This window comes from Rhynchophorus ferrugineus, unplaced genomic scaffold (genome assembly GCF_030347505.1).
Source record: "Rhynchophorus ferrugineus isolate W39M unplaced genomic scaffold, kcgeb_rfMv2 rfM17, whole genome shotgun sequence".
Lineage (NCBI taxonomy): Eukaryota > Metazoa > Arthropoda > Insecta > Coleoptera > Curculionidae > Rhynchophorus > Rhynchophorus ferrugineus.
In genome coordinates, this window is record NW_027472596.1 from 2161944 (window position 1) to 2184799 (window position 22856).

At 34.9% G+C, this 22856-nt stretch overlaps 2 protein-coding genes, 1 long non-coding RNA gene and 1 pseudogene across 4 annotated transcripts; all 4 read right to left on the minus strand.

The window, feature by feature from the left end:
- Positions 1-2885: 2885 nt before the first annotated feature.
- LOC143205856 (piwi-like protein Siwi pseudogene) lies at positions 2886-3756 on the minus strand (annotated as a pseudogene).
- Positions 3618-12937, minus strand: LOC143205824 (piwi-like protein Siwi). Its single transcript, XM_076418843.1, has 12 exons — positions 12811-12937; positions 12413-12710; positions 12287-12353; positions 12111-12227; positions 11802-12047; positions 10608-10864; positions 10367-10550; positions 10071-10304; positions 6810-7121; positions 4589-4813; positions 4437-4536; positions 3618-4024 (listed from the first exon to the last, which is right to left on the minus strand). The coding sequence occupies exons 2-12, from the start codon at positions 12701-12703 to the stop codon at positions 3769-3771; spliced, it is 2289 nt and encodes a 762-aa protein (XP_076274958.1). The 5' UTR covers positions 12704-12710; positions 12811-12937; the 3' UTR covers positions 3618-3768.
- Positions 12938-17015: 4078 nt separating this feature from the next.
- LOC143205857 (piwi-like protein Siwi) lies at positions 17016-19267 on the minus strand. Its single transcript, XM_076418874.1, has 5 exons — positions 18844-19267; positions 18718-18784; positions 18542-18658; positions 18233-18478; positions 17016-17293 (listed from the first exon to the last, which is right to left on the minus strand). Exons 1-5 carry the CDS (start codon positions 19132-19134, stop codon positions 17049-17051), a joined length of 966 nt encoding a protein of 321 aa, XP_076274989.1. The 5' UTR covers positions 19135-19267; the 3' UTR covers positions 17016-17048.
- Positions 19268-20017: 750 nt separating this feature from the next.
- LOC143205826 (uncharacterized) lies at positions 20018-21288 on the minus strand. Of its 2 annotated transcripts, none has more exons than XR_013007939.1 (4): positions 21007-21285; positions 20717-20950; positions 20405-20626; positions 20018-20346 (listed from the first exon to the last, which is right to left on the minus strand). It is a non-coding gene; the product is annotated as an uncharacterized LOC143205826 (long non-coding RNA). The 2 variants fall into 2 exon arrangements; XR_013007938.1 differs by having other exon boundaries at positions 20048-20346; positions 20405-20657; positions 21007-21288.
- Positions 21289-22856: the final 1568 nt, after the last annotated feature.

Here is a 22856-nt window from a genome sequence, read left to right on the forward strand (position 1 = left end):
AATACGTTTGCCGATTACAATATACGCCCAGAGACAGAACCATTCGCTTCCTTCATGTCTGTACTCACTATAACCCTATAGCTATAGAGCGTAGCGTTTTTTCTTATAGTTTTAGATGCACCTGGAGGCTTGGCAAGTAAACGAGAGGGCCGAGGCCGCCTACCTGAAGATCCTGGACTGGAAGTTCGAATAAAACAAATATTTTTGTTGTTTATTGTTATATAGTTTTTATTATTATGAAAATAATGTCAAAACTCTTATGATATTAAAAAAGAATGTACATTCATGTCTTAATTCTAAAATGTAATCCTATATTAACTAACATATAACTTTAAATCAGGTACGGTGGACGAACTTCCAAAGTGCCTTTATGAACTACATCGTTTAGGTATGTGTGAATAAAAACAAAACCTGAGATCTCTTAAAAACAAAACAAAAAATTCTTCTCCTAAAAGAAACAACTTTGTTCACATGCATAGATCCATCACATGAAATATAGGGTCTCGTTCAATCCGGCTATGGCAGGTCTATTAAAGAAAAAAAAACGATTTCATCAACTATTTAATAATATGACGAATGCTAAATTATAAATAATATGGTGAATGCGAAATTATCAAATAATATGGCAAATACAATATTATAAACATGGTGACCCCTTTCGGTGATCATTTCCGTTAACCTTCCTCCACTCTTCCTAAACAACAACAGTAGATTAAATTAAATTAACTTTTTTTTTGGAACTGTAATTTTTTAAAATAATGTCAATATTCCAAATATCTCAGGGATAATGAGCCTTGGTTTCCTTATGACTTTCTGATGGGCAATGCAGTACAATACAAAATATTTATGATAATTTACATATTATGATTACCATTAGATAGTCAGAAAAAGACTAGATCTATAATCGGTTATTTTGAACAAAAGCAACTTAATATAATGTCTATTCAAAGCTTTTTTAGTAAAGCGCCATGTATATTTGTGTTGTCGAAACATCGCAATGTTACCACATCAACTCTGAGTTTTAGTTCAGTTTGACTTTGACATACAAGAATATTCTATTCTACATAGAATAATTGAACAAAAATAAAGCAACAATAATTTATAGGTAAGGGTTAAAACCTCTTAACAACTCTTAAGTTATAATTCAGTTTGGCACTGACATAAAAAAAATCTAATCTAAATAAAATAATTGAACAAAAATGTTACCAAATATAATTTATTTTAACATTATAATATATCTAAAAACTACAGTTAATTATACAGCCACAATAATTTATAGATAAGAGTTAAAACCTCGTATCATAATTGTTTTCTAGAATTTTGCATATGTCTGACAGGTGGTCACCGTTCGGTTGTCAGATGTACGCTAAATTACTCAAAACATTACATATAATTATTACAGGTTATAAACCTATTATTACAGGTTTTAGCCCTTTATTTTGATAAATTTTAAGTCGCTCCGTAATATATCATATTACTTCAGATATTCAGGGTCACAAATTGATTGCGGCTTTAATAGATTATTTCGAAAAGAAACGGGGTAACGGAGGCCCTCTTTGCCGGTAAATTTCGTTAGAGAGGTAATTATTGATGATATTAAATAATATAAGCCCCTACAATTTTAATGAATATGTGTTTTAGCAGTGTGCCGGCGTGCTAAATATTACTGTGGGTAGTGTGAATAACATCGCTTACAAAATGAAGAATAATACGTTAGAGAAAATTGTCTCTCTGGAAAGTATACATAAAAGAATTAGGGACATGTAGCTTTTTGAGGTATACACTCTTACAGGGTATAGATTTTAAACGGTGTAAAGATAACCCTCGGATAGGTTTAATGGAACTTCCAGATATTACCTTAAAATTAAAATAATATAAGAAACTTGAATATTTCAAAATGGTTCATTGTGGCACTCTTGGCAAGACAGTAACAAAAAAAGTGTAAAGACAACAAATATTGATGGAAAAAGGTAAAAGTTTCAATAGTATTCGATTAGGTTTTGTTGGTTATATATACTTATTAATAGTTAATTGCAGATATATTGCTAATTCGGCATGGTAAGTACGTTGTCGATTACCAAATTGCATTATCTCTTATAGTTTCCGAGATATGGACTATCGAAATTTTACAATTTTGGCTCTGCTTCTAACTTGGGCCAAAATTGGAAAATGGTCTTATGAATTACCGATGTCGCGTATTATATTTATTAATAATTAATTGCAGATATATTGCTGGTCAAGAAGGATAATCCAACAAAAACTGTTTGGATATGTGGAAGGAAGCATTGTCAACTATAACACCTTCAGTTTGGATGAACTTGGTAAGACATACAGAGGAAGTAATTGATAAATGGTGGAATCGTGAACATGTTTTAGACAGATTAGAAATTAACAGTTTAGTGATTGCGTCGGAAAGTGAAAGTGACTGAAGGAAACATTCAGGATATGTGATAATGCTGGAATGTGCAGTGCCAGAAATTCCTGAGACAGAGTGATGAGAGTGTAATCAACTAAAGGTATGCACATAATTAATTGAATATAACTGTAGAAAATGGTATTGTAGGGCGTGAAAGATTTGTGTGCACAGATATGATTGTAATTGTTCAAAATTAAACATGTGCAATAAGTTAGAATGTATGAGTAGAGATTGAATACAACTGGTTTTGTAGATATGGTAAATGCATTAGACGGAATTCAGTGACTAAGTTTATGAAGAATGGTGTACACAGATAGTAGCAGAAGAAATAAAATATACAGTGATGCCAAGATGACTTAACAAGTAAACACACCATCGAAGGAAGAACTAAACGTAAAAAGGTAAATATGCTCTAGAATGAACTCGCTTCTGAGATATATAATTGTTAATTAGGTAGATGATTAGGCCTCTACCAGGGGATACCACTACATAAAAAAAAACGCGCCTAGAAATTCTGCCTCATGGGTGGCGTGGAAGGAGTTCAATGTAAACAAAACAAATCTAACCTACAAACTATTATACCAATGTTCTTAATTATAGTTTTAAGTCTTTCAATAGTATATGTATTATGTTATGTACTATAATGTTAAAATAAATTGTATTCGTAACATTTTTGTTCAATTATTTTATTTAGATTAGAATTTTCTTGTATGTCAAAGCTAAATTGAATTAAAACACAGAGTTGATGCGGCAACGTTGCAATGTTTCGACGTCACAAATATCCATGACAAAAAACTTTGAATAGACTATACTTTTAAGAGAAGTCACAATACTATTAAATAAAATAGTGAATGCGGCGGCAAGACACAAAGATTTAATCGACACAAAAACTCACCTGTGCAGATATTGGGCCGTCATGAAAGCAAGTTTGTGGGCGTACTGACAGGGAGCCGGCACGCGGATGGTACCGGACCAATTGAAGTACATGTGCGTGAGCTTGAAGGTGAACCTCTGGATCCTGTTGGCGTCTATGCCCAATGTATCCTCGATGATGTTGTAACTGGTAGGCGCTACGGTTCCCTGATTGACACACTGGGACACCAGGAAGAAGTCGTACCGTTCCGGCAACGTGATGACGTCGTCGACGACCGTACCCGCCGGTGGATTGCTGCTCAGCCCGTCCGCTTGGGCCCTAAAAATTTTGGTGTTAATACGCTTCGATACTATGATGAAGGCCAGCTTCAGGGGTCGGTCCTTGAACAGATCGCTCTTCAGCTTCTCCTTCAGCAATTCCACCTCGTGTTCCTTCACGTATTTTATCTGACCGTCGCCCACACCATCTCTGTATACCACTATGCGTTCTGAAACGATATAAGATGAAAATCGTCGGTGGTACCGGACACCGCGTCCTTACATGGATATACACCATTCCGCGACTGGAAGTGTTCGCAGGCCAACGTGACAAAGGCGGCTCTGTTACTGCTGAGCTCTTGCTCTTGCGCGTGCTCCACTGCCATGCTGAAATACTGTGAGCATCCTACATCAATGGAGGCCACCATTCCGGCGAAACTCTTCCCTTTGTTGGCAGTATCACGGCAGACGTCGTAACTGAAAGGAGGCGCAAAAGAATTAGTATGGAGTATGGGAAAAGGAACAAATACCGCAAGTTTGGTAAATAGCCTGTATTGTTCCGATACATATAAAAAGATAAAAGAGGCTATAATAATTATACCGTTGTAGTGCGCCGTTGTTTAAATATACGGCAATATTACAGAAAGTCGTCTAAAATAAGTAGTAGATGAGTCGCTAACAGAATTGCAGAGAAAACAAATAGTGGAAAAATTCGATCCTAAAAAACATCACGTCATATTACAGTCTTCCCTTGACATATCATGGCCAGGTTTCCCTGGAGCCATCTTATGTTAAAACAGCGGGTTTTAATTCGTACCCATGGGAGTTTTGAAAATATGGGTACTCATTTGAGTACCGTCATCGTTTGAAACAACGTTACGTCACTTACCCTACGACCATCGTAAATCTAGGCATGGTAGAACCCCACGGCGACCCGCCAAGCTTACAGTTCATCTGTATGGCGATCTTCATAGCTACCGACCGATTATCTGAAATCAAACGAGACTGAGCGCCGATATCACGAATTCCATGAGCACCTACTCTTCTGAACGGTCTTCGCTACGGCCACCTGGCACGGCATCGCCCTATCCACGTAGCATTTCTTCTTCACCGCGGTGTATTTATCGTGGGAATTACTGGTGAGTACCACGAACACCAGCTGGGCGTGGAGGGTCGACATGGCGTATTCCAAACCGCCCAGGTAGCTCTGCGCCCGATCGTCCCCCAAATCGACGGTTTTTACCCCCGAGATTTGGAATTTCATCACTGGAAAACGAAACAGACATTCATTAGCCGTAAGCGACAGTAGCAGCTGATTTTGCATGATCATAGTCAGCATTCGGCGAGTTTCCACAGTTTACGCTTGATTTTGCGGCGTTGCCGTTCACAAGCGATCGAAAGGTTGAATCCAACAACGACTGCGGCAGCCACTTTTGTTTCAAACCTGGCGCTGGTTGGAGTTTTAGTATCACTTAATTGTTTGTATGGTATCCTATATTATTATATTATATATTCATACATTAAGTTAGCTTAAGCGTTATATTTAGCGTTGGGAACTATCGAATGAAAACGACTATCGACTTTTTAATAATTGACTACTTTTTACTATCGACTGTTTCAATCGTTATTTTCGGCCCGACTGATTTTGTCATTATTTACTATCGACTTTTTTGTCGGGTACTTTTAGTTACTATTTTTGGTTCTACTAATTTCATTCGACTGATTCTTCTGGCTCTGTCGTAGTAGCCGCGACCTTGACAAACATTTACCCAGTTTATGCTTCCATAGATTTATATGTAATATATATAGTTTTATAATTTTGTGGTAATTTGCTTGTAAATAACAATATGTTGTATATTAATATAGCAGCATTTTGGAACGATATTTTTCAAGATTGTTAATGTAATAGGGCAAAAAGATTAAAATTGTGAATGATAAATAGTAAAATATTTTTGACTTTTTACGGCACTAATAGGTAATATTTCGATTACTCCCTCGATTTTTGTTAAACAATACTTTCGTTCAATAATAAAGTATTTACTTTATTTAAAAAAGCTCTAGTAGTTATTGTGGGATCATTTTTAAAACTAACATATTAAAATACGATAAAACATGTGTGGGGTCTTATACCATTCTATAGAAAAATTCAATTCGTTTTTACATATCCACAGAACATTCCAATATAAAAGTAATTCTATTTCGTTTAAAATGAAATATTAAATTGCATGTTAATAGTATTCAGTAATTATTTTTTTCCTTCTCGTCTTTTTTAAAGGTATTACGTAAGGGAATATTTACATCTCCGACTCGCTTATACTACCGTTAGAAAATATAATCACAGTACATCTTCGTCGACATCACGAATTGGAAAAAAAATGTCGAACCGTGCATTTGAATTTTTGAATAGTAATTACTAATTTTAGTCGCTAGTTTTTTGACTATCGACTTTTTTTTTCTGTTTTACGACTATCGTCTGTTTTCAGTCGATAGTTCCTAGGCTTGTTATATTGTTTTGTAAGGTTAAGAATCTTGTTGTTTATAATTTATTTACTTTTGTACACTTCATATTTTAATCATAAATAGTAGATATTAATATATAAACCAATGACCTGTAAATAGTGTTAAAAAACTTTCACCCACTATATATATAATTGACCATACGAATATAAAAGTTCACATAAATATGACTCAATGTTCTTTACGTGAGTATATCCCATCAAAATCCCAGCTCGTTGATCATAAAGCAAACTAAAATCATAAAAATATTAGCATTTATAAATTTTAGCTTAATCGATCTGGAATTCATAAGACTGTATCCAAAGGTGGGAGGTGAGCGTTAATAAAATAAGATAAAAGTATGATTTTAACCAAAGCCAAAGCCAAGTCTCCCTGCTAAAATTGCAATAGATATCATATTGTATGAAACCCGAGCTAATAAACCTGACCAGTGGCAATTTGAAAAGATTGGACTTATTGACTCATAAAGATTTATATAATATTCAGCAAGCAAATCAATTGAATATCACAGGTACAAAATATAAAAGCGATGCTACAAGTGTTGAAGCATGGGTAAACAAGGTCAAAAATACAGGATGTGTCTGATATACGCCACAATCTTAGTTTCTGGGTACCTACACTACTTTAAAAAATTCGAGATAATTTATTTTATTTATACTACATTCTTCGAATTTACATATGACTTGCGAGAACTGGCAAAGTTGAACACTCAAATCAACATGGTATGGGGTGATAAATTACTCACCTCGGGCGACCTGTTGTATGCTGGCGACAAACTCGCCGGTGGCTTTCTTGAGCCGTACCGGACACACCACCACCAGCGCGTCCAACTTGGCAGGCGCGAACATGGTGGCAGTCTTCAGGTTGCCGGTCCAATCGGCACGAGGTCCGGGCATGAGCGAACCCGAGCCGCCAGCGAGGGTTTCCTGCGGTAACACGCGTCCTGTGAACTGGACCAGGTCCTGGGCCAGCTTCAGGTCCCATTTCTTGAGTTCGTCAATAGCCTTCGGGCATTTTTGCAGCTTCGCGCTGAACTCGCGCAGTTTGTTCATCCGGGCTAGAGTGGAGCAGATAGAGAATGAGAACGCTATTGGGGGTGTTAGCCACCGAAAAAAATATCGATATTTCTAAGAAAAAGCAAAAACAGTTAAATATTAGAGTAAAGAAATATATATTTCTTTTAAATAATAAAAATGTTTGGCGGAACTTTAAAATTAACTACCAAAATTCACTAAACCTTTACAATTGTAATAATATAGTTAATATATTACTAATATAACGATATTTAATCTATTTCGAACAAATATCAAAAAATATCGATAGATCGACCAAAAATATGGATATTTTTTTCAGAAAATATCGATATATTTTCTGCATCCCTAGAACGCAATATTGCAACTCGATGCGGAGCCGACAACCATTTTGGATTGGGTTAAGTTGGACTTTACCGAAAAAATGTCTCAATATATTTTTTTATTACTCTTCGTGAGTCCACAATCTGCCCTATTGGCAATAAGTATTTCTTATGTCTATATTATATATACATGGCATGTAGAAAATCACTTCATTAAGCAATCTTCTGTATAAAATATTATCTTAATTAATTAGTCTTATTCTAAAGTCTACATATGTCTAGTAATCCGATCAGGTGGTGTTAAACGTTTTAGTCTACGCACTTCACTATCACGTCGCATATTTAGCTGATTAGCGAGTACATTGGGATGCACTGACACTCCTTCGAAGTACTTCACACAAACACGTTGAATTACACTCGTTATAGGTTCTAGAGGAATATCGCGTTGTATCATTTTATTTGAAATATAGTACGGAGCATCAACAATGACACGCAACACCTTATTTTGGAACCGTTGAATGATGGGTATATTAGAATTGCTAGCGGTACCCCATAGTTGGATTCCATATGTCCAAATGGACTTGAGTATAGACTCATACAGCAATACCTTGTTATCTAATGATAATTTGGATTTGCGCCCGATGAGCCAATACATTTGATATAATTTTAGTCCCAGTTGTTTCCGTTTAGAGAGTATATGCTTCTTCCAGGTTAGGCGTCGATCTAAGTGCATACCAAGATATTTAACATGCTCTGCTTGGGGGAGTTGACGATGATTGATATTCACTGGTGGACATGTTCTCCCACGCAGGGTAAACGTTATATGCGTTGATTTTGTTTCATTGGCTTTATGGCAACTTTATTGACCCTTAATTTCTCGTGCGCTAAATCCACTTGAAATGGCGAATCTAGAGAGCTAGTAATTCTATTTTCCTCATCTTTATGCAGCTGAGACTGGAAACCCAGCAGCGCCCGCAGACATCTGGAGAATCTCGAAAAGTCAAAAAAGACATTCACCCCCCTGAAATCTGCATGGTCAGGAAATTTCGTAGTCTCCTTGCCGAATCCTTCGAAAAACTAATGGGATGCCTACCTTTTAAAAAAGGAAGTGGCGCCACTCGAAACAAAAACGTCATCAGAGAGGCCAATAATCTAGTGAAAATAATGCCTCCAAACTCTCTCCAAAACCATCTAGTCTCACCAAAAATGCTACAAAAAATCATCAGCAAACTGAAGCCCAAAAAGGCACCTGGATACGATGAAATATCAGTATTCCAACTGAAAAAGCTCTCAGCTTTTTGCAGAGCAGAACCATATCATATCAGACGAACAACACGGGTTCAGACCCAAATATTAATGTGCAAAGTTCGACGGTCTCTTTCTCCGGGCTCCCTCGAATAGCTATGTCGTCAACTATGAAAAAGGTCAATCACTCGAATAAACTATAAATAATCCCATTAGTTTCTACCATTTTACAAAGTTCCAATCTTCACTTCTCAGATATACATAAAGGACATGCAGCTTTTTGAGGGATGTAAGACATCCTTTCATACACTCTTACAAGGGCATATGGTTTAAATGCTGTGAAGATCCACTGCCAGTTGTAAAAATAATTCAATTTTTTAAACTATTTGAATTTGTGTTTATCTTGATGAAACTTATATTGAATATTTCATAAAGGTTCATTGTGGCACTCTTGGCAAGAAAGTAACAAAAAAGTGTAGAGACAACAAAAATTGATGGAAAAAGGAAAAAGGTAAAAGTTGCAATAGTATTCGATTAGGTTTAGTTAGTCATTATATTTATTAACAATTAATTGCAGATATATTGCTAGTGGAGAAGGATATTCCATCAAAAACTGTTTAGGTATGTGGAAGAAAGCATAGTCAACCATAGCACTTTCGATTTGGATGAACTCGATAAGACATACATAGGAAGAAATTGATAAATTGTGATTAGAAATTAACAGTTTGGTAATTGGATTGGACAGTGAGTCGGAAAGTGAAATTGACTGAAGGAAACTTTAAGGATATGAGGTAATGCTGTGCAATGTTGGAAATTCCTGAGACAGTGTGATGGGAGTGGAAAAAGCTAAAGGTATGCATGGTAATTAATTATATATTAACTGAATATAACTGTAGAAAATGGTATTGTAGGGCGTGAAAGGTTTGTATGCACAGATATGATTGTAATTGTTCAAAATTAAATATGGGCATTAGGTTATAACGTATAAGGAGAGAATAAATACTGCTTTGTAGATATGGTAGATGTATTAGACATAATTCAGTGATTAATTTTATGAAGAATGGTGTACATAGATGGTAGCAGAAGAAATAAAATATACAGTGATACCAAGATGACTTCTAAAAAAGGTAAATATGCTCTCGAATGAAAGTAAAATACGTCTCTAATGTATACAATTGTTAATTGGGTGGGTGATGTGGAAAAGAGTTTAATGGAAGCAAAACAAATCTAACGTACAAACTTATACCTGTGTTCCAAATTGTAGTTTTAAGTCCTTCGATAATATATGTATTGAATGTTAAAATAAATTATATTTAATGACATTTTTGTTCAATTATTTCATTTATTTTCGATGTCACAAATATCTATGACGCATTACTAAAAACACTTTGAATAGACTATACTTACCACTTGATCCGATACGGGTGTGTTCGCTCAGGGACTTCATCAGCTGGAAGTTCTCTCTCTGTTTCTCCGTCAGACCCGTCATCGTGCATAGCTGGGGCACCAGCATGACGATCTCTGGCATTCCGGCTCGGATTTCTCGCGGTTTGGACCGGGAAATGAGCATTGGCTGATTATTGCGGGTTATGCGGACGCGGTATCTCTCTTCGAAATATTGGCGGTAACTAATTTCGGTTCCTACAAACAACGGGCACGGCATAATCACACGACGAGTCCCCGAATCGCGCCGATAATCTTACCATCGCGTTTCTTGAATTTGCTATCTGGGTTCTGATCGTAATCGACGTCGTCTATCCGGTAGGTCTTGTTGTTGTAGTAGGTCATGACGATGCAGCCCATCACCCGTTGCTGGAACTCTTTCCTGGCATTACGATCGTTCTGACACTCCAATAGAAGGTCATAGACGTTGTCGGTACGGAGGACCTGCAAATATACGAACGTGGTAAGCTTCAGTCTTGGCCGAAATATCCTAGAACGCACCTTAAAGTTTAGATCGATGTTCAACATGATCTGTTTTTCATGCTGCCTCATCGACGTGATATAACCGGGCCACAGCTCCAGATTATACTGCGGTATAGTCACCTTGTACATAGGATCGAAATAATTTCTCCCCAGCAGCTTGAACTCGAGCGACTCCAGGCAACGCCTGACGATGAGATTGAAGATCTGCAGGTAGTGCCAGTCGCCCCAGTTCACCTCTCCCATCAAGCGAATGGACACCAAGTATTTCACGTTATCTGCAAAACATCACTCGCCAATGAGTCGACGGAAACTTGAAAATAAACCCGGCTAACACAATCGGCATGACCTGGCGTATTTACCAGACGTTATCCCTCTTGATTAATGCTTCTTTTGACGAAACATGACCTGCTCGGTATTTTCAAAAATATATCATACAGAAATAACAAAGACCTTCCAATGTTGGTATCAGCATGTAAAGACTAGCGATCATGCTTTTAATTTTTTTTTAATACTACTCCAAAAATCTATAGCCTGTAAGAGCACAGAACTAGCTAAAAGACTGGAAGTGAATAGATTTCTCATCGTGGGAGAGGAAATATATAAAACTGATACCAAATTAAAAAACAAGAGGAGAGTCGAGTTGAAGGTTTGCAGTTATTGATATTGGATAATGTTGAATTATAGGACGAAGGGACTAATTGGTAGCTAAATTAGCTACAGAATCATTGAGTTACTAGCTGGCCATTTTTAAACATATCGGTGTAGATCCAGTCAACCAAATGTGCACAACGAAAAGGTTTTGAACCATTGGCACATATGCATATGTTTTATACCATTAATTTGACTTTCTGCTATCAACAAATGACGCGATTGAAATATGGGATTAAAAAATATTCCATCACAGACATCCTAGATCACACACATCTTTAGTAGCTCCGGAAAAATCGGTTGGCGCAACCATATGTTTACTATATAACCTAAACTAGAAAGATTGTTATTTATTCATACTAACGGAGCAAATCTCACTTTAAAAGGATCTTGTGAAGATCATTTGGTTTAGATTTTCGCTCAGAAAATCCAGAAATTGCCAAAATCATGATATTACCAGAAAAGTGGGAAAAGCTCATTGATCAAATTGATACGCTCAATAAATGTATAAATATATTCGCTTTTAAAATCATGAAAAACAATCTGTAGTCCTTTAGCACTTACCATCATCAGCAACAGCCAATTCCAAGGGATCTGGCTGGAGCTTGGTTGGGGTGTAGAGAGCAGCACCATCAAACAATATGCCTGAAGAAAGTTTGTTTACGAAGGCTCTGCGAACTAGGGCCCGTCGTGTTTTTGTATTGTCCAGTTCCGGTTTAAAATCGACACGGTACTGATTCAGTCCCCACTTGGTCGCGCTCAGCAGCGGAAAAAAGTTCGCTTTGAGCAAGATCTTTTCTCCATCCGAGCCTACAAAATAGAAAATCATCAACCATCATCTGTTGTGTCTTAAGCACGTTTAGAGGTCCTAACCTTGTTTGGTCGCATAATGTTTGGGCTTCGTGTCCACGATTCCTTTCCGATTAGTTCTTCCTTTAACCCCCCCTCCTCCGCCACGTTTCTCGTCATCTGTACCACCAGTCTGTCGAACTATAAATCAATAATGTCTAATACTACTCATCTACAAAATGAATCAGAGACAATCTTACCTTGAGCTGCCAAGGTTTGTTGTTGTTCTTCAACGCATATAGTTCCTGGACCACGTCCCGCAGATTGCTGCAAATTATGCATAATATCACCCACAATAACTCATAACGTTATCAACAACGTCTCACCTGCGGAAGGGAATCTGGAGGTCCGCGAGCGCCCCACTGACTCTGTTGACCTGACGCTTGCGGCGGGGGCTGGGACTGAGATTGTTGGACTTTGGGGCCCCACTGGCCCTGTGGTGCTTGATGTTGTTGCGAAGCTCCTCGGGTGCCCCAGGCTCCTTGCGGTGCAAAAGTTCTGGAGCCACCTTGACGAGATGAGCCTTGCGAGGGACCCGGTCTGGGGCCGCTGCCTCGGCCCTGCTGATGTTCGCCTCTGGCTCGGCCGTGAGCCCTGCCCCTCGGTCTGTTTTCCATTACAAACCTATACAAATTTCGTTGATTTTAACGCGTAAATAGAAACGAATAAATTTTAAGAAAGAACAAAGCTGCTTAACGGACAAAAATATTAGAAAACTGCTTACCTGTTAAAGAAACAAACAAAACTAAACCCTCACAAGTTTTTAAACTCATTAATCATGTAAATCTCAGCAAATATTAATATAAATAGGCGAATAATACAAAAATACAATCAGCCCTTATACGGAAGCGAGGGAAAATGAATGACAATTCCCTCGCGTTTCAGTCGGTAAATAAGTTTTCTTACTTTTCTTTCTAATGAAGTTAGCAATTAGCGCTGGACATAATATATAGATTCGAATAAATTAAAATATTTCAATTGTAATTCCTTCATTCTGATAATAATAATATGATTATAATTTAGTTTATAAGTTATAAACCCGATTTTCCAATGTATCTCAGATATATACACCACCACAGATGATATTTAAATTAAATATCTCAAAATATCAAACAATACATTTAGAACCAAATGAACAATTTTAGGATATAGAATGGTGGGTACAGACTTGAGCATTCGGGGCGAATTTCCTGTGAAAATTGAAAATGCGCACGAGCAGAACTGAATTCTCTTTGCTTAGTTCCAGTGTTCGCCACAATAACTTTCGGCGCTTGGCGACAAACAGAACGCAGGATACAGAACAAACAGGACGAACGGATTTAGTTAACAAATTTGAGTGAACGTGGAAAATATTGGCGATTATGAATGACATGTTTTGATTTCGAGAAAGTAACCCTGTTTTTCCTTTTAATTTAATGATTACTATAAAGATGATTTTGAATGATAACTACGTGTTTTATATCTATTAATGATTAATAATAATAAAACATATAATTATATAAAAACCCCATAAAAATACGAAAAATTAAAATATTTATATATAACTTGCAGGAATCTGGAATATTTAACTTTGAAATTTGTTACAATAATATGGAAAAAGTATTACACAACTAGTACGAGAAAAGATGTTTAATAATAGCCCCATATAAAATAATTATTAACAACATGAAAATATTAAGTTTGCAATATTAATTAAAATATTGTAAGCAATGCAAACATTTTAAAATGTGACGAACAGATCAACATGTAAAAATAACCACCCATTAAACGCACTATACTTAACAATCGCTTCTTAGCTTTTTTATAAAAAGAGCCATATCTTCGACCTAAAATATAAAATAAAAATTATTAAACACAACAGTTTTAGAGAAAAGAGTCACTTGCCTATGTTATTCTTTAGACAGCAAATATATCACTGGTTTCAAGGTGTTAATCCTTCATTTTCTCCAAGGTATGTCTCAAATGTGCTTGTTATGAAGTTTATTTTTTACTTTATGATTTGAAAGGATTCTAGCATAATATCCTCTTATAAGGACTGTGACTCTTCCATCCAAATCATCTTGCACTTGATAGCTTTTATTTTTTCATACTACATAGCAATAGTGTCTGAAATAATTTAAACCCAGTAAACAATTATCTACAAAATAGCAATAAAATATATACAAAATACATCATGCAGTAAATATAAATTCATACTAGTTTATATAATTTTTGTCCATATCATTGACGGATGAATTGCCTGATTGACATTTATACATTTTGTGCCACAACATAAAAGTAATATTCTAAATTTAAGGTTTCATTATGTCTACCTCATCGGGAAATTTACACATATATATTATTTTCTCTTGGGACTGTATATCCTCTGGTGAATTTGGATCATTTTGTAATTGTTACAGAAATGTATATGTTTGAAATCTCTTCACGAATCTATAAATAGAATACTAAAGCCGTATAAACATAAGAGTTTTATGTTATATTCTTACCATAAACTTCAAACGTGGTGAATTTCAATATTATTCGTATTTTCTTCCTTATCATAACTGTTTATTATGCTACCAGCCATACTTACAATAATTTCATACTCTTTTAAAAACTCTTAGACAGTACATATCATTTTAGCAATAAACATTGTTTTTTAGGAAAAGAAAACTACACGTACCGTCGAAAAATGTTTCACAAGACATTTTATTATGGTATGCCATCGTGAAAAGTATGGTTATAAACAAAAGAATACTAGCGGCTGTTTACACCATTGAAACACTGTCATTCGAGGGCCATCTGCAATGTTGCCGATATGTTAAATTAGTATTATTATATTATATATAAATATATACATATATATATATATATATATATATATATATATATATATATATATATATATATATATATATATATATATAAATGGTGGTATAGTGGCGGATTTATACATTTGCCGCCAGCTGTATATTGAATAACTGCAATATTCAATAAAATATAGTTTTGCATAGTAGTAAGATTTGTATTTATTGTTTTAGTCTCGTTTTCGAAAATTTCGAAATTCATGTCTGTACTCACTATAACGCTCTAGCTATACAGCGTAGCGTTTTTTCTTATAGTTTTAGATGCACCTGGAGGCTTGGCAAGTAAACGAGAGGGCCGAGGCCGCCTACCTGAAGATCCTGGACTGGAAGTTCGAATAAAACAAATATTTTTGTTGTTTATTGTCATATAGTTTTTATTATTATGAAAATATTGTCAAAACTTTTAGGATATTAAAAAAGAATGTACATTCATGTCTTAATTCTAAAATGTAATCCTATATTAACTAACATTTAACTTTAAATCAGGTACGGTGGACGAACTTCCAAAGTGCCTTTATGAACTACATCGTTTAGGTATGTGTGAATAAAAACAAAACTTGAGATCTCTTAAAAACAAAACAAAAAATTCTTATCCTAAGAGAAACAACTTTGTTCACATGCATAGATCCATCACATGAAATATAGGGTCTCGTTCAATCCGGCTATGGCAGGTCTGTTAAAGAAAAAAAAAACAATTTCATCAACTATTTAATAATATGACGAATGATAAATTACAAATAATATGGTAAATGCGAAATTATCAAATAATATGGCAAATACAATATTATAAACATGGTGACCCCTTTCGGTGATCATTTCCCTTAACCTTCCTCCACTCTTCCTAAATAACAACAGTAGATTAAATTAAATTAACTTTTTTTGAAACTGTAATTTTTTTAAATAATGTCAATATTCCAAATATCTCAGGGATAATGAGGCTTGGTTTCCTTATGACTTTCTGATGGGCAATGCAATACAATACAAAATATATATGATAATTTACATATTGCGATTGCCATTAGATGGTCAGAAAAAGACTACATCTATAATCGGTTATTTTGAACAAAAGCAACTTAATATATTGTCTATTCAAAGTTTTTTTTCAGTAAAGCACCATGTATATTTGTGTTATCGAAACATCGCAATGTTGCCGCATCAACTCTGAGTTTTAGTTCAGTTTGACGTTGACATACCAGAATATTCTATTCTAAATAAAATAATTGAACAAAAACGTTATCAAATATAATTTATTTTAATATTATAGTATACATAAAAAAAGTTAATTATAAAGCAACAATAATTTATAGGTAAGAGTTAAAACCTCTTATCACTTTTATCATTAATTGCTTTCAGGAATTTTGCATTCGTCTGAGAACTGGTCGCCGCCCGGTTGTCAAATGTACGTTAAAATGTTGAAAACATTAGTTATAATTACTAGAGTTTACTCCAGGATATAAACCGGCAAACATTATTTTGTTTCTTTGAATATTTTGATTTTAAGTCGCTCCGTAATATTTTACCTAGTTTGAAAATGTCGAAAACAATAGATACTTAGGGTCACAAATTGATTTCGGCTTTAATAGGTTATTTCGAAAAGAAACATTGACATAAAAAAATTTTAAAATTTAATCTAAATAAAATAATTGAACAAAAATGTTACCAAATATAATTTATTTTAACATTATACTATATCTAAAAACTACAGTTAATTATACAGCCACAATAATTTATAGGTAAGAGTTAAAACCTCGTATCATAATTGTTTTCAAGAACTTTGCATATGTCTGACAGCGGGTCACCGTCCGGTTGTCAGATGTACGCTAAATTACTCAAAACATTACTTATAATTATTACAGGTTATAAACCTATTATTACAGGTTTTAGCCCTTTATTTTGATAAATTTTAAGTCGCTCCGTAATATATCATATTAATTCAGATATTCAGGGTTACAAATTGATTCCGGCCTTAAAAAAATACTAATACTAAAAATACTACACAAATATCAATGACGCATTACTAAAAACACTTTGAATAGACTATACTTACCACTTGATCCGATACAGGTGTGTTCGCTCAGGGACTTTATCAGCTGGAAGTTCTTTCTCTGTTTCTCCGTCAGATCTCAGCACCAGCGACGTGATATAACTGCCTCATCGACGTGATATAACCGGGCCAGAGCTCCAGATTATACTGCGGTATAGTCACCTTGTACATAGGATCGAAATAATTTCTCCCCAGCAGCTTGAAATCGAACGACTCCAGGCAACGCCTGACAATGAGATTGAAGATATGCAGGTAGTGCCAATCGCCCCAGTTCACCTCTCCCACCAAGCGAATGGACACCAAGTATTTCACGTTATCTGCAAAACATCACTCGCCAATGAGTCGACGGAAACTTGAAAATAAACCCAGCTAACACAATCGGCATTACCGGCGTATTTACCAGACGTTATTCCTCTTTATTAATGCTTGTTCTTTTGACGAAACATGACCTGCTCGGTATTTTCAAAAATATATCACACAGAAACAACAAAGACCTTCCAATGTTGGTATCAGCATGTAAAGACTAGCGATCATGCTTTTAATTTTTTTTTAATAGTACTCCAAAAATCTATAGCCTGTAAGAGCACAGAACTAGCTAAAAGACTGGAAGTTAATAGATTTGTCATCATAGGAAAGAAAATATATAAAACTGATACCAAATTAAAAAACAAGATGAGAGTCGAGTTAAAGGTTTGCAGTTACTGATGTTGGATAATGTTGAATTATAGAACGAAGGGACTAATTGGTAGCTAAATTAGCTACATAATCATTGAGTTACTAGCTGGCCACTTTTAAACATATCGGTGTAGATCCAGACAACCAAATGTGCACAACGAAAATGTTTTGAACCATTGACACATATGAATATGTTTTATACCATTAATTTGACTTTCTGCTATCAACAAATGACGCGATTGAAATATGGGATTAAAAAATATTCCATCGCAGGCATCCTAGATCACACACATCTTTAGTAGCTCCGGAAAAATCGGTTGGCGCAACTATATATCTACTATATAACCTAAACTAGAAAGATTGCTATTTATTCATACTAACGGAGCAAATCTCACTTTAAAAGGATCTTGTGAAGATCATTTGGTTTAGATTTAGGCTCAGAAAATCCAGAAATTGCCAAAACCATGATATTACCAGAAAAGTGGGAAAAGCTCATCGATCAAATTGATACGCTCAATAAATGTATAAATATATTCGCTTTTAAAAGCATGAAAAACAATCTGTAGTCATTTAGCACTTACTATCATCAGCAACAGCCAGTTCCATGGGATCCGGCTGGAGTTTGGTTGGGGTGTAGAGAGCAGCACCATCAAACAATATGCCTGAAGAAAGTTTGTTTACGAAGGCTCTGCGAACTAGGACCTGTCGTGTTTTTGTATTGTTCAGTTCCGGTTTAAAATCGACACGGTACTGATTCAGTCCCCACTTGGTCGCGCTCAGCGGCGGAAAAATGTTCGCTTTGAGCAAGATTTTCTCTCCATCCGAGCCTACAAAATAGAAAATCACCAACCATCATCTGTTGTGTCTTAAGTACGTTTAGAGGTCCTAACCTTGTTTGGTCGCATAATGTTTGGGCTTCGAGTCCACGATTCCTTTCCGATTAGTTCGTCCTTTAACTCCCCTACCGTCGCCACGTTTCTCGTCGCCTGTACCACCAGTCTGTCGAACTATAAATCAATAATGTCTAATACTACTCATCTACAAAATGAATCAGAGACAATCTTACCTTGAGCTGTCAAGGCTTGTTGTTGTTCTTCAACGCATATAGTTCCTGGATCACGTCCCGCAGATTGCTGCAAATTATGCATAATATCACCCACAATAACTCATAACGTTATCAACAACGTCTCACCTGCGGAAGGGAATCTGGAGGTCCGCGAGCGCCCCACTGACTCTGTTGCCCTGACGCTTGCGGCGGGGGCTGGGACTGAGATTGTTGGACTTTGGGGCCCCACTGGCCCTGTGGTGCTTGATGTTGCTGCGAAGCTCCTCGGGTGCCCCAGGCTCCTTGCGGTGCAAAAGTTCTGGAGCCACATTGACGAGATGGGCCTTGCGAGAGACCCGGTCTGGGGCCGCTCCCTCGGCCCTGCTGATGTTCGCCTCTGGCTCGGCCGTGAGCCCTGCCCCCCGGTCTATTTTCCATTACAAACCTATACAAATTTCGTTGATTTTAACGTAAATAGAAACGAATCAATTTTAAGAAAGAACAAAGCTGCTTAACGGACAAGAATATTAGAAAACTGCTTACCTGTTAAAGAAACAAACAAAACTAAACCCTCACAAGTTTTTAAACTCATTAATCATGTAAATCTCAGCAAATATTAATATAAATAGGCGAATAATACAAAAATACAATCAGCCCTTATACAGAAGCGAGGGAAAATGAATGACAATTCCCTCGCGTTTCAGTCGGTAAATAAGTTTTCTTACTTTTCTTTCTAATGAAGTTAGCAATTAGCGCTGGACATAATATATAGATTCGAATGAATTAAAATATTTCAATTGTAATTCCTTCATTCTGATAATAATAATATGATTATAATTTAACTTATAAGTCATAAACCCGAGATTTTCCAATGTATCTCAGATATATGTACCACCACGTATGATGATATTTAAATTAAATATCTCAAAATATCAAACAATACATTTAGAACCAAATGAACAATTTTAGGATATAGAATGGTGGGTACAGACTTGAGCATTCGTGGCGAATTTCCTGTGAAAATTGAAAATGCGCACGAGCAGAACTGAATTCTCTTTGCTTAGTTCCAGTGTTCGCCACAATAACTTTCGGCGCTTGGCGACAAACAGAATGCAAGATACAGAACAAACAGGACGAACGGATTTAGTTAACAAATTTGAGTGAACGTGGAAAATATTGGCGATTATGAATGACATGTTTTGATTTCGAGAAAGTAACCCTGTTTTTCCTTTTAATTTAATGATTACTATAAAGATGATTTTGAATGATAACTACGTGTTTTATATCTATTAATGATTAATAATAATAAAACATATAATTATATAAAAACCCCATAAAAATACGAAAAATTAAAATATTTATATATAACTTGCAGGAATCTGGAATATTTAACTTTGAAATTTGTTACAATAATATGGAAAAAGTATTACACAAGTAGTACGAGAAAAGATGTTTAATAATAGCCCCATATAAAATAATTATTAACAACATGAAAATATTAAGTTTGCAATATTAATTAAAATATTGTAAGCAATGCAAACATTTTAAAATGTGACGAACAGATCAACATGTAAAAATAACCACCCATTAAACGCACTATACTTAACAATCGCTTCTTAGCTTTTTTATAAAAAGAGCCATATCTTCGACCTAAAATATAAAATAAAAATTATTAAACACAACAGTTTTAGAGAAAAGAGTCACTTGCCTATGTTATTCTTTAGACAGCAAATATATCACTGGTTTCAAGGTGTTAATCCTTCATTTTCTCCAAGGTATGTCTCAAATGTGCTTGTTATGAAGTTTATTTTTTACTTTATGATTTGAAAGGATTCTAGCATAATATCCTCTTATAAGGACTGTAACTCTTCCATCCAAATCATCTTGCACTTGATAGCTTTTATTTTTTCATACTACATAGCAATAGTGTCTGAAATAATTTAAACCCAGTAAACAATTATCTACAAAATAGCAATAAAATATATACAAAATACATCATGCAGTAAATATAAATTCATACTAGTTTATATAATTTTTGTCCATATCATTGACGGATGAATTGCCTGATTGACATTTATACATTTTGTGCCACAACATAAAAGTAATATTCTAAATTTAAGGTTTCATTATGTCTACCTCATCGGGAAATTTACACATATACATTATTTTCTCTTGGGACTGTATATCCTCTGGTGAATTTGGATCATTTTGTAATTGTTACAGAAATGTATATGTTTGAAATCTCTTCACGAATCTATAAATAGAATACTAAAGCCGTATAAACATAAGAGTTTTATGTTATATTCTTACCATAAACTTCAAACGTGGTGAATTTCAATATTATTCGTATTTTCTTCCTTATCATAACTGTTTATTATGCTACCAGCCATACTTACAATAATTTCATACTCTTTTAAAAACTCTTAGACGGTACATATTATTTTAGCAATAAACATTGTTTTTTAGGAAAAGAAAACTACACGTCCCGTCGAAAAATGTTTCACAAGACATTTTATTATGGTATGCCATCGTGAAAAGTATGGTTATAAACAAAAGAATACTAGCGGCTGTTTACACCATTGAAACACTGTCATTCGAGGGGCATCTGCAATGTTGCCGATATGTTAAATTAGTATTATTATATTATATATAAATATATATATATACATATATATATATATATATATATATATATATATATATATATATATATATATATATATATATATATATACATATATATATATATATAAATGGTGGTATAGTGGCGGATTTATACATTTGCCGCCAGCTGTATATTGAATAACTGCAATATTCAATAAAATATAGTTTTGCATAGTAGTAAGATTTGTATTTATTGTTTTAGTCTCGTTTTCTCTATTTTTCCGCATTCCAACATTTAAAATTTTAGGGCGCTTCGATTTAAATTGGATTATTTATTATATTTGATAGTAAAAAAATGGTCCTGTGCAACCAAGCACAAAAATAACACAATTGAATCAATTGAACTAAAATATATCATCGCAAATAATCTAAATTTGCCTACAATAGATTTGTGACCGGTCGTGCAACTACCAATATTTTATATTGATTTGAAGCCAAAAGGAAATAATAAACATGTTTAGGAGATTGATGATTTGGACCACAATGTCATTAAATGTGAGCCACCAAACACAAAAAGAATCAACCCACAATGCGCCAGATGTCAAGCATATGGGAAATTAAAACATATTGTTGCAAGTTGTGTAGATGCGTGAAATGCGCAGGAGAGCATGCGACCAATAATTGCACACGCAAAACACGTGACGACAAAGTAAAATGTGTTAACTCTGACGGTGACCATCCTGCAAATTATAGGGGATGCCTAGTCCATAAAGTGTTGCAAAAAAAATGTATCCAGCACTGGGAGAAAAAAGGAACTTACAGTCACCAAAACAGGCCATACCATCTAACTCGCCTAAAGCAACAATGCAACATACTCAGAGGATAAAAAAATAAAATACATACTTTGTTTATTTAACGAACTTCATTTTTCACTTATGTTTTTGACCAGAAATACTATAAATGAATTTCAAAAGGACTTTTGTAAAGTAATAAAGTAAAGGTATAAAGTAATAAAGGTAATATTTTTAATTTATATTTTTATAATGTCTACCTCATAGTGAAATTTCAACATATACGGTATTTTATTTTCGGCTGAATATATCTTCTGATGATTTAGATTATTTTTTAGTCATTACAGAATTGTAAATGTTTGAAATATCTTTAGGAATCGATAAGTAGAATACTAAAGTTGTATAAACATAAGAGTGTTATGTCTTATTACCATAATCTTCAAATGAGTTAGATATCAATATTATTCGTATTTTCTATCTTACCATAACCAATCATAATTTCTTTCTTATGCTATTGTGAAAAGTATACACGCCTCCGAACCAAACCGTTAAATAAATTTGGTGGACCCGAATTTTCGAGTTAATTTCGATCACGAGAAAATACCGCTACGGAGAATACGTTTGCCGATTACAATATACGCCCAGAGACAGAACCATTCGCTTCCTTCATGTCTGTACTCACTATAACCCTATAGCTATACAGCGTAGCGTTTTTTCTTATAGTTTTAGATGCACCTGGAGGCTTGGCAAGTAAACGAGAGGGCC

What these genes read in the sequence shown, in the direction of transcription:
- LOC143205824 (XM_076418843.1), bottom strand. Translation starts at nt 12,703, where the DNA reads ATGGAAAACAGACCGAGGGGCAGGGCTCACGGCCGAGCCAGAGGCGAA. An exon ending in ACATCGATCTAAACTTTAAG is followed by an intron (nt 10,551 to 10,607) that starts GTGCGTTCTAGG and finishes GTATATTTGCAG; the next exon opens with GTCCTCCGTACCGACAACGT. An exon ending in AGATTTACGATGGTCGTAGG is followed by an intron (nt 4,025 to 4,436) that starts GTAAGTGACGTA and finishes GCCTCCTTTCAG; the next exon opens with TTACGACGTCTGCCGTGATA.
- LOC143205857 (XM_076418874.1), bottom strand. Translation starts at nt 19,134, where the DNA reads ATGGAAAATAGACCGGGGGGCAGGGCTCACGGCCGAGCCAGAGGCGAA. An exon ending in CTCCAGATTCCCTTCCGCAG is followed by an intron (nt 18,785 to 18,843) that starts GTGAGACGTTGT and finishes CATAATTTGCAG; the next exon opens with CAATCTGCGGGACGTGATCC. An exon ending in ACATTATGCGACCAAACAAG is followed by an intron (nt 18,479 to 18,541) that starts GTTAGGACCTCT and finishes TCTATTTTGTAG; the next exon opens with GCTCGGATGGAGAGAAAATC.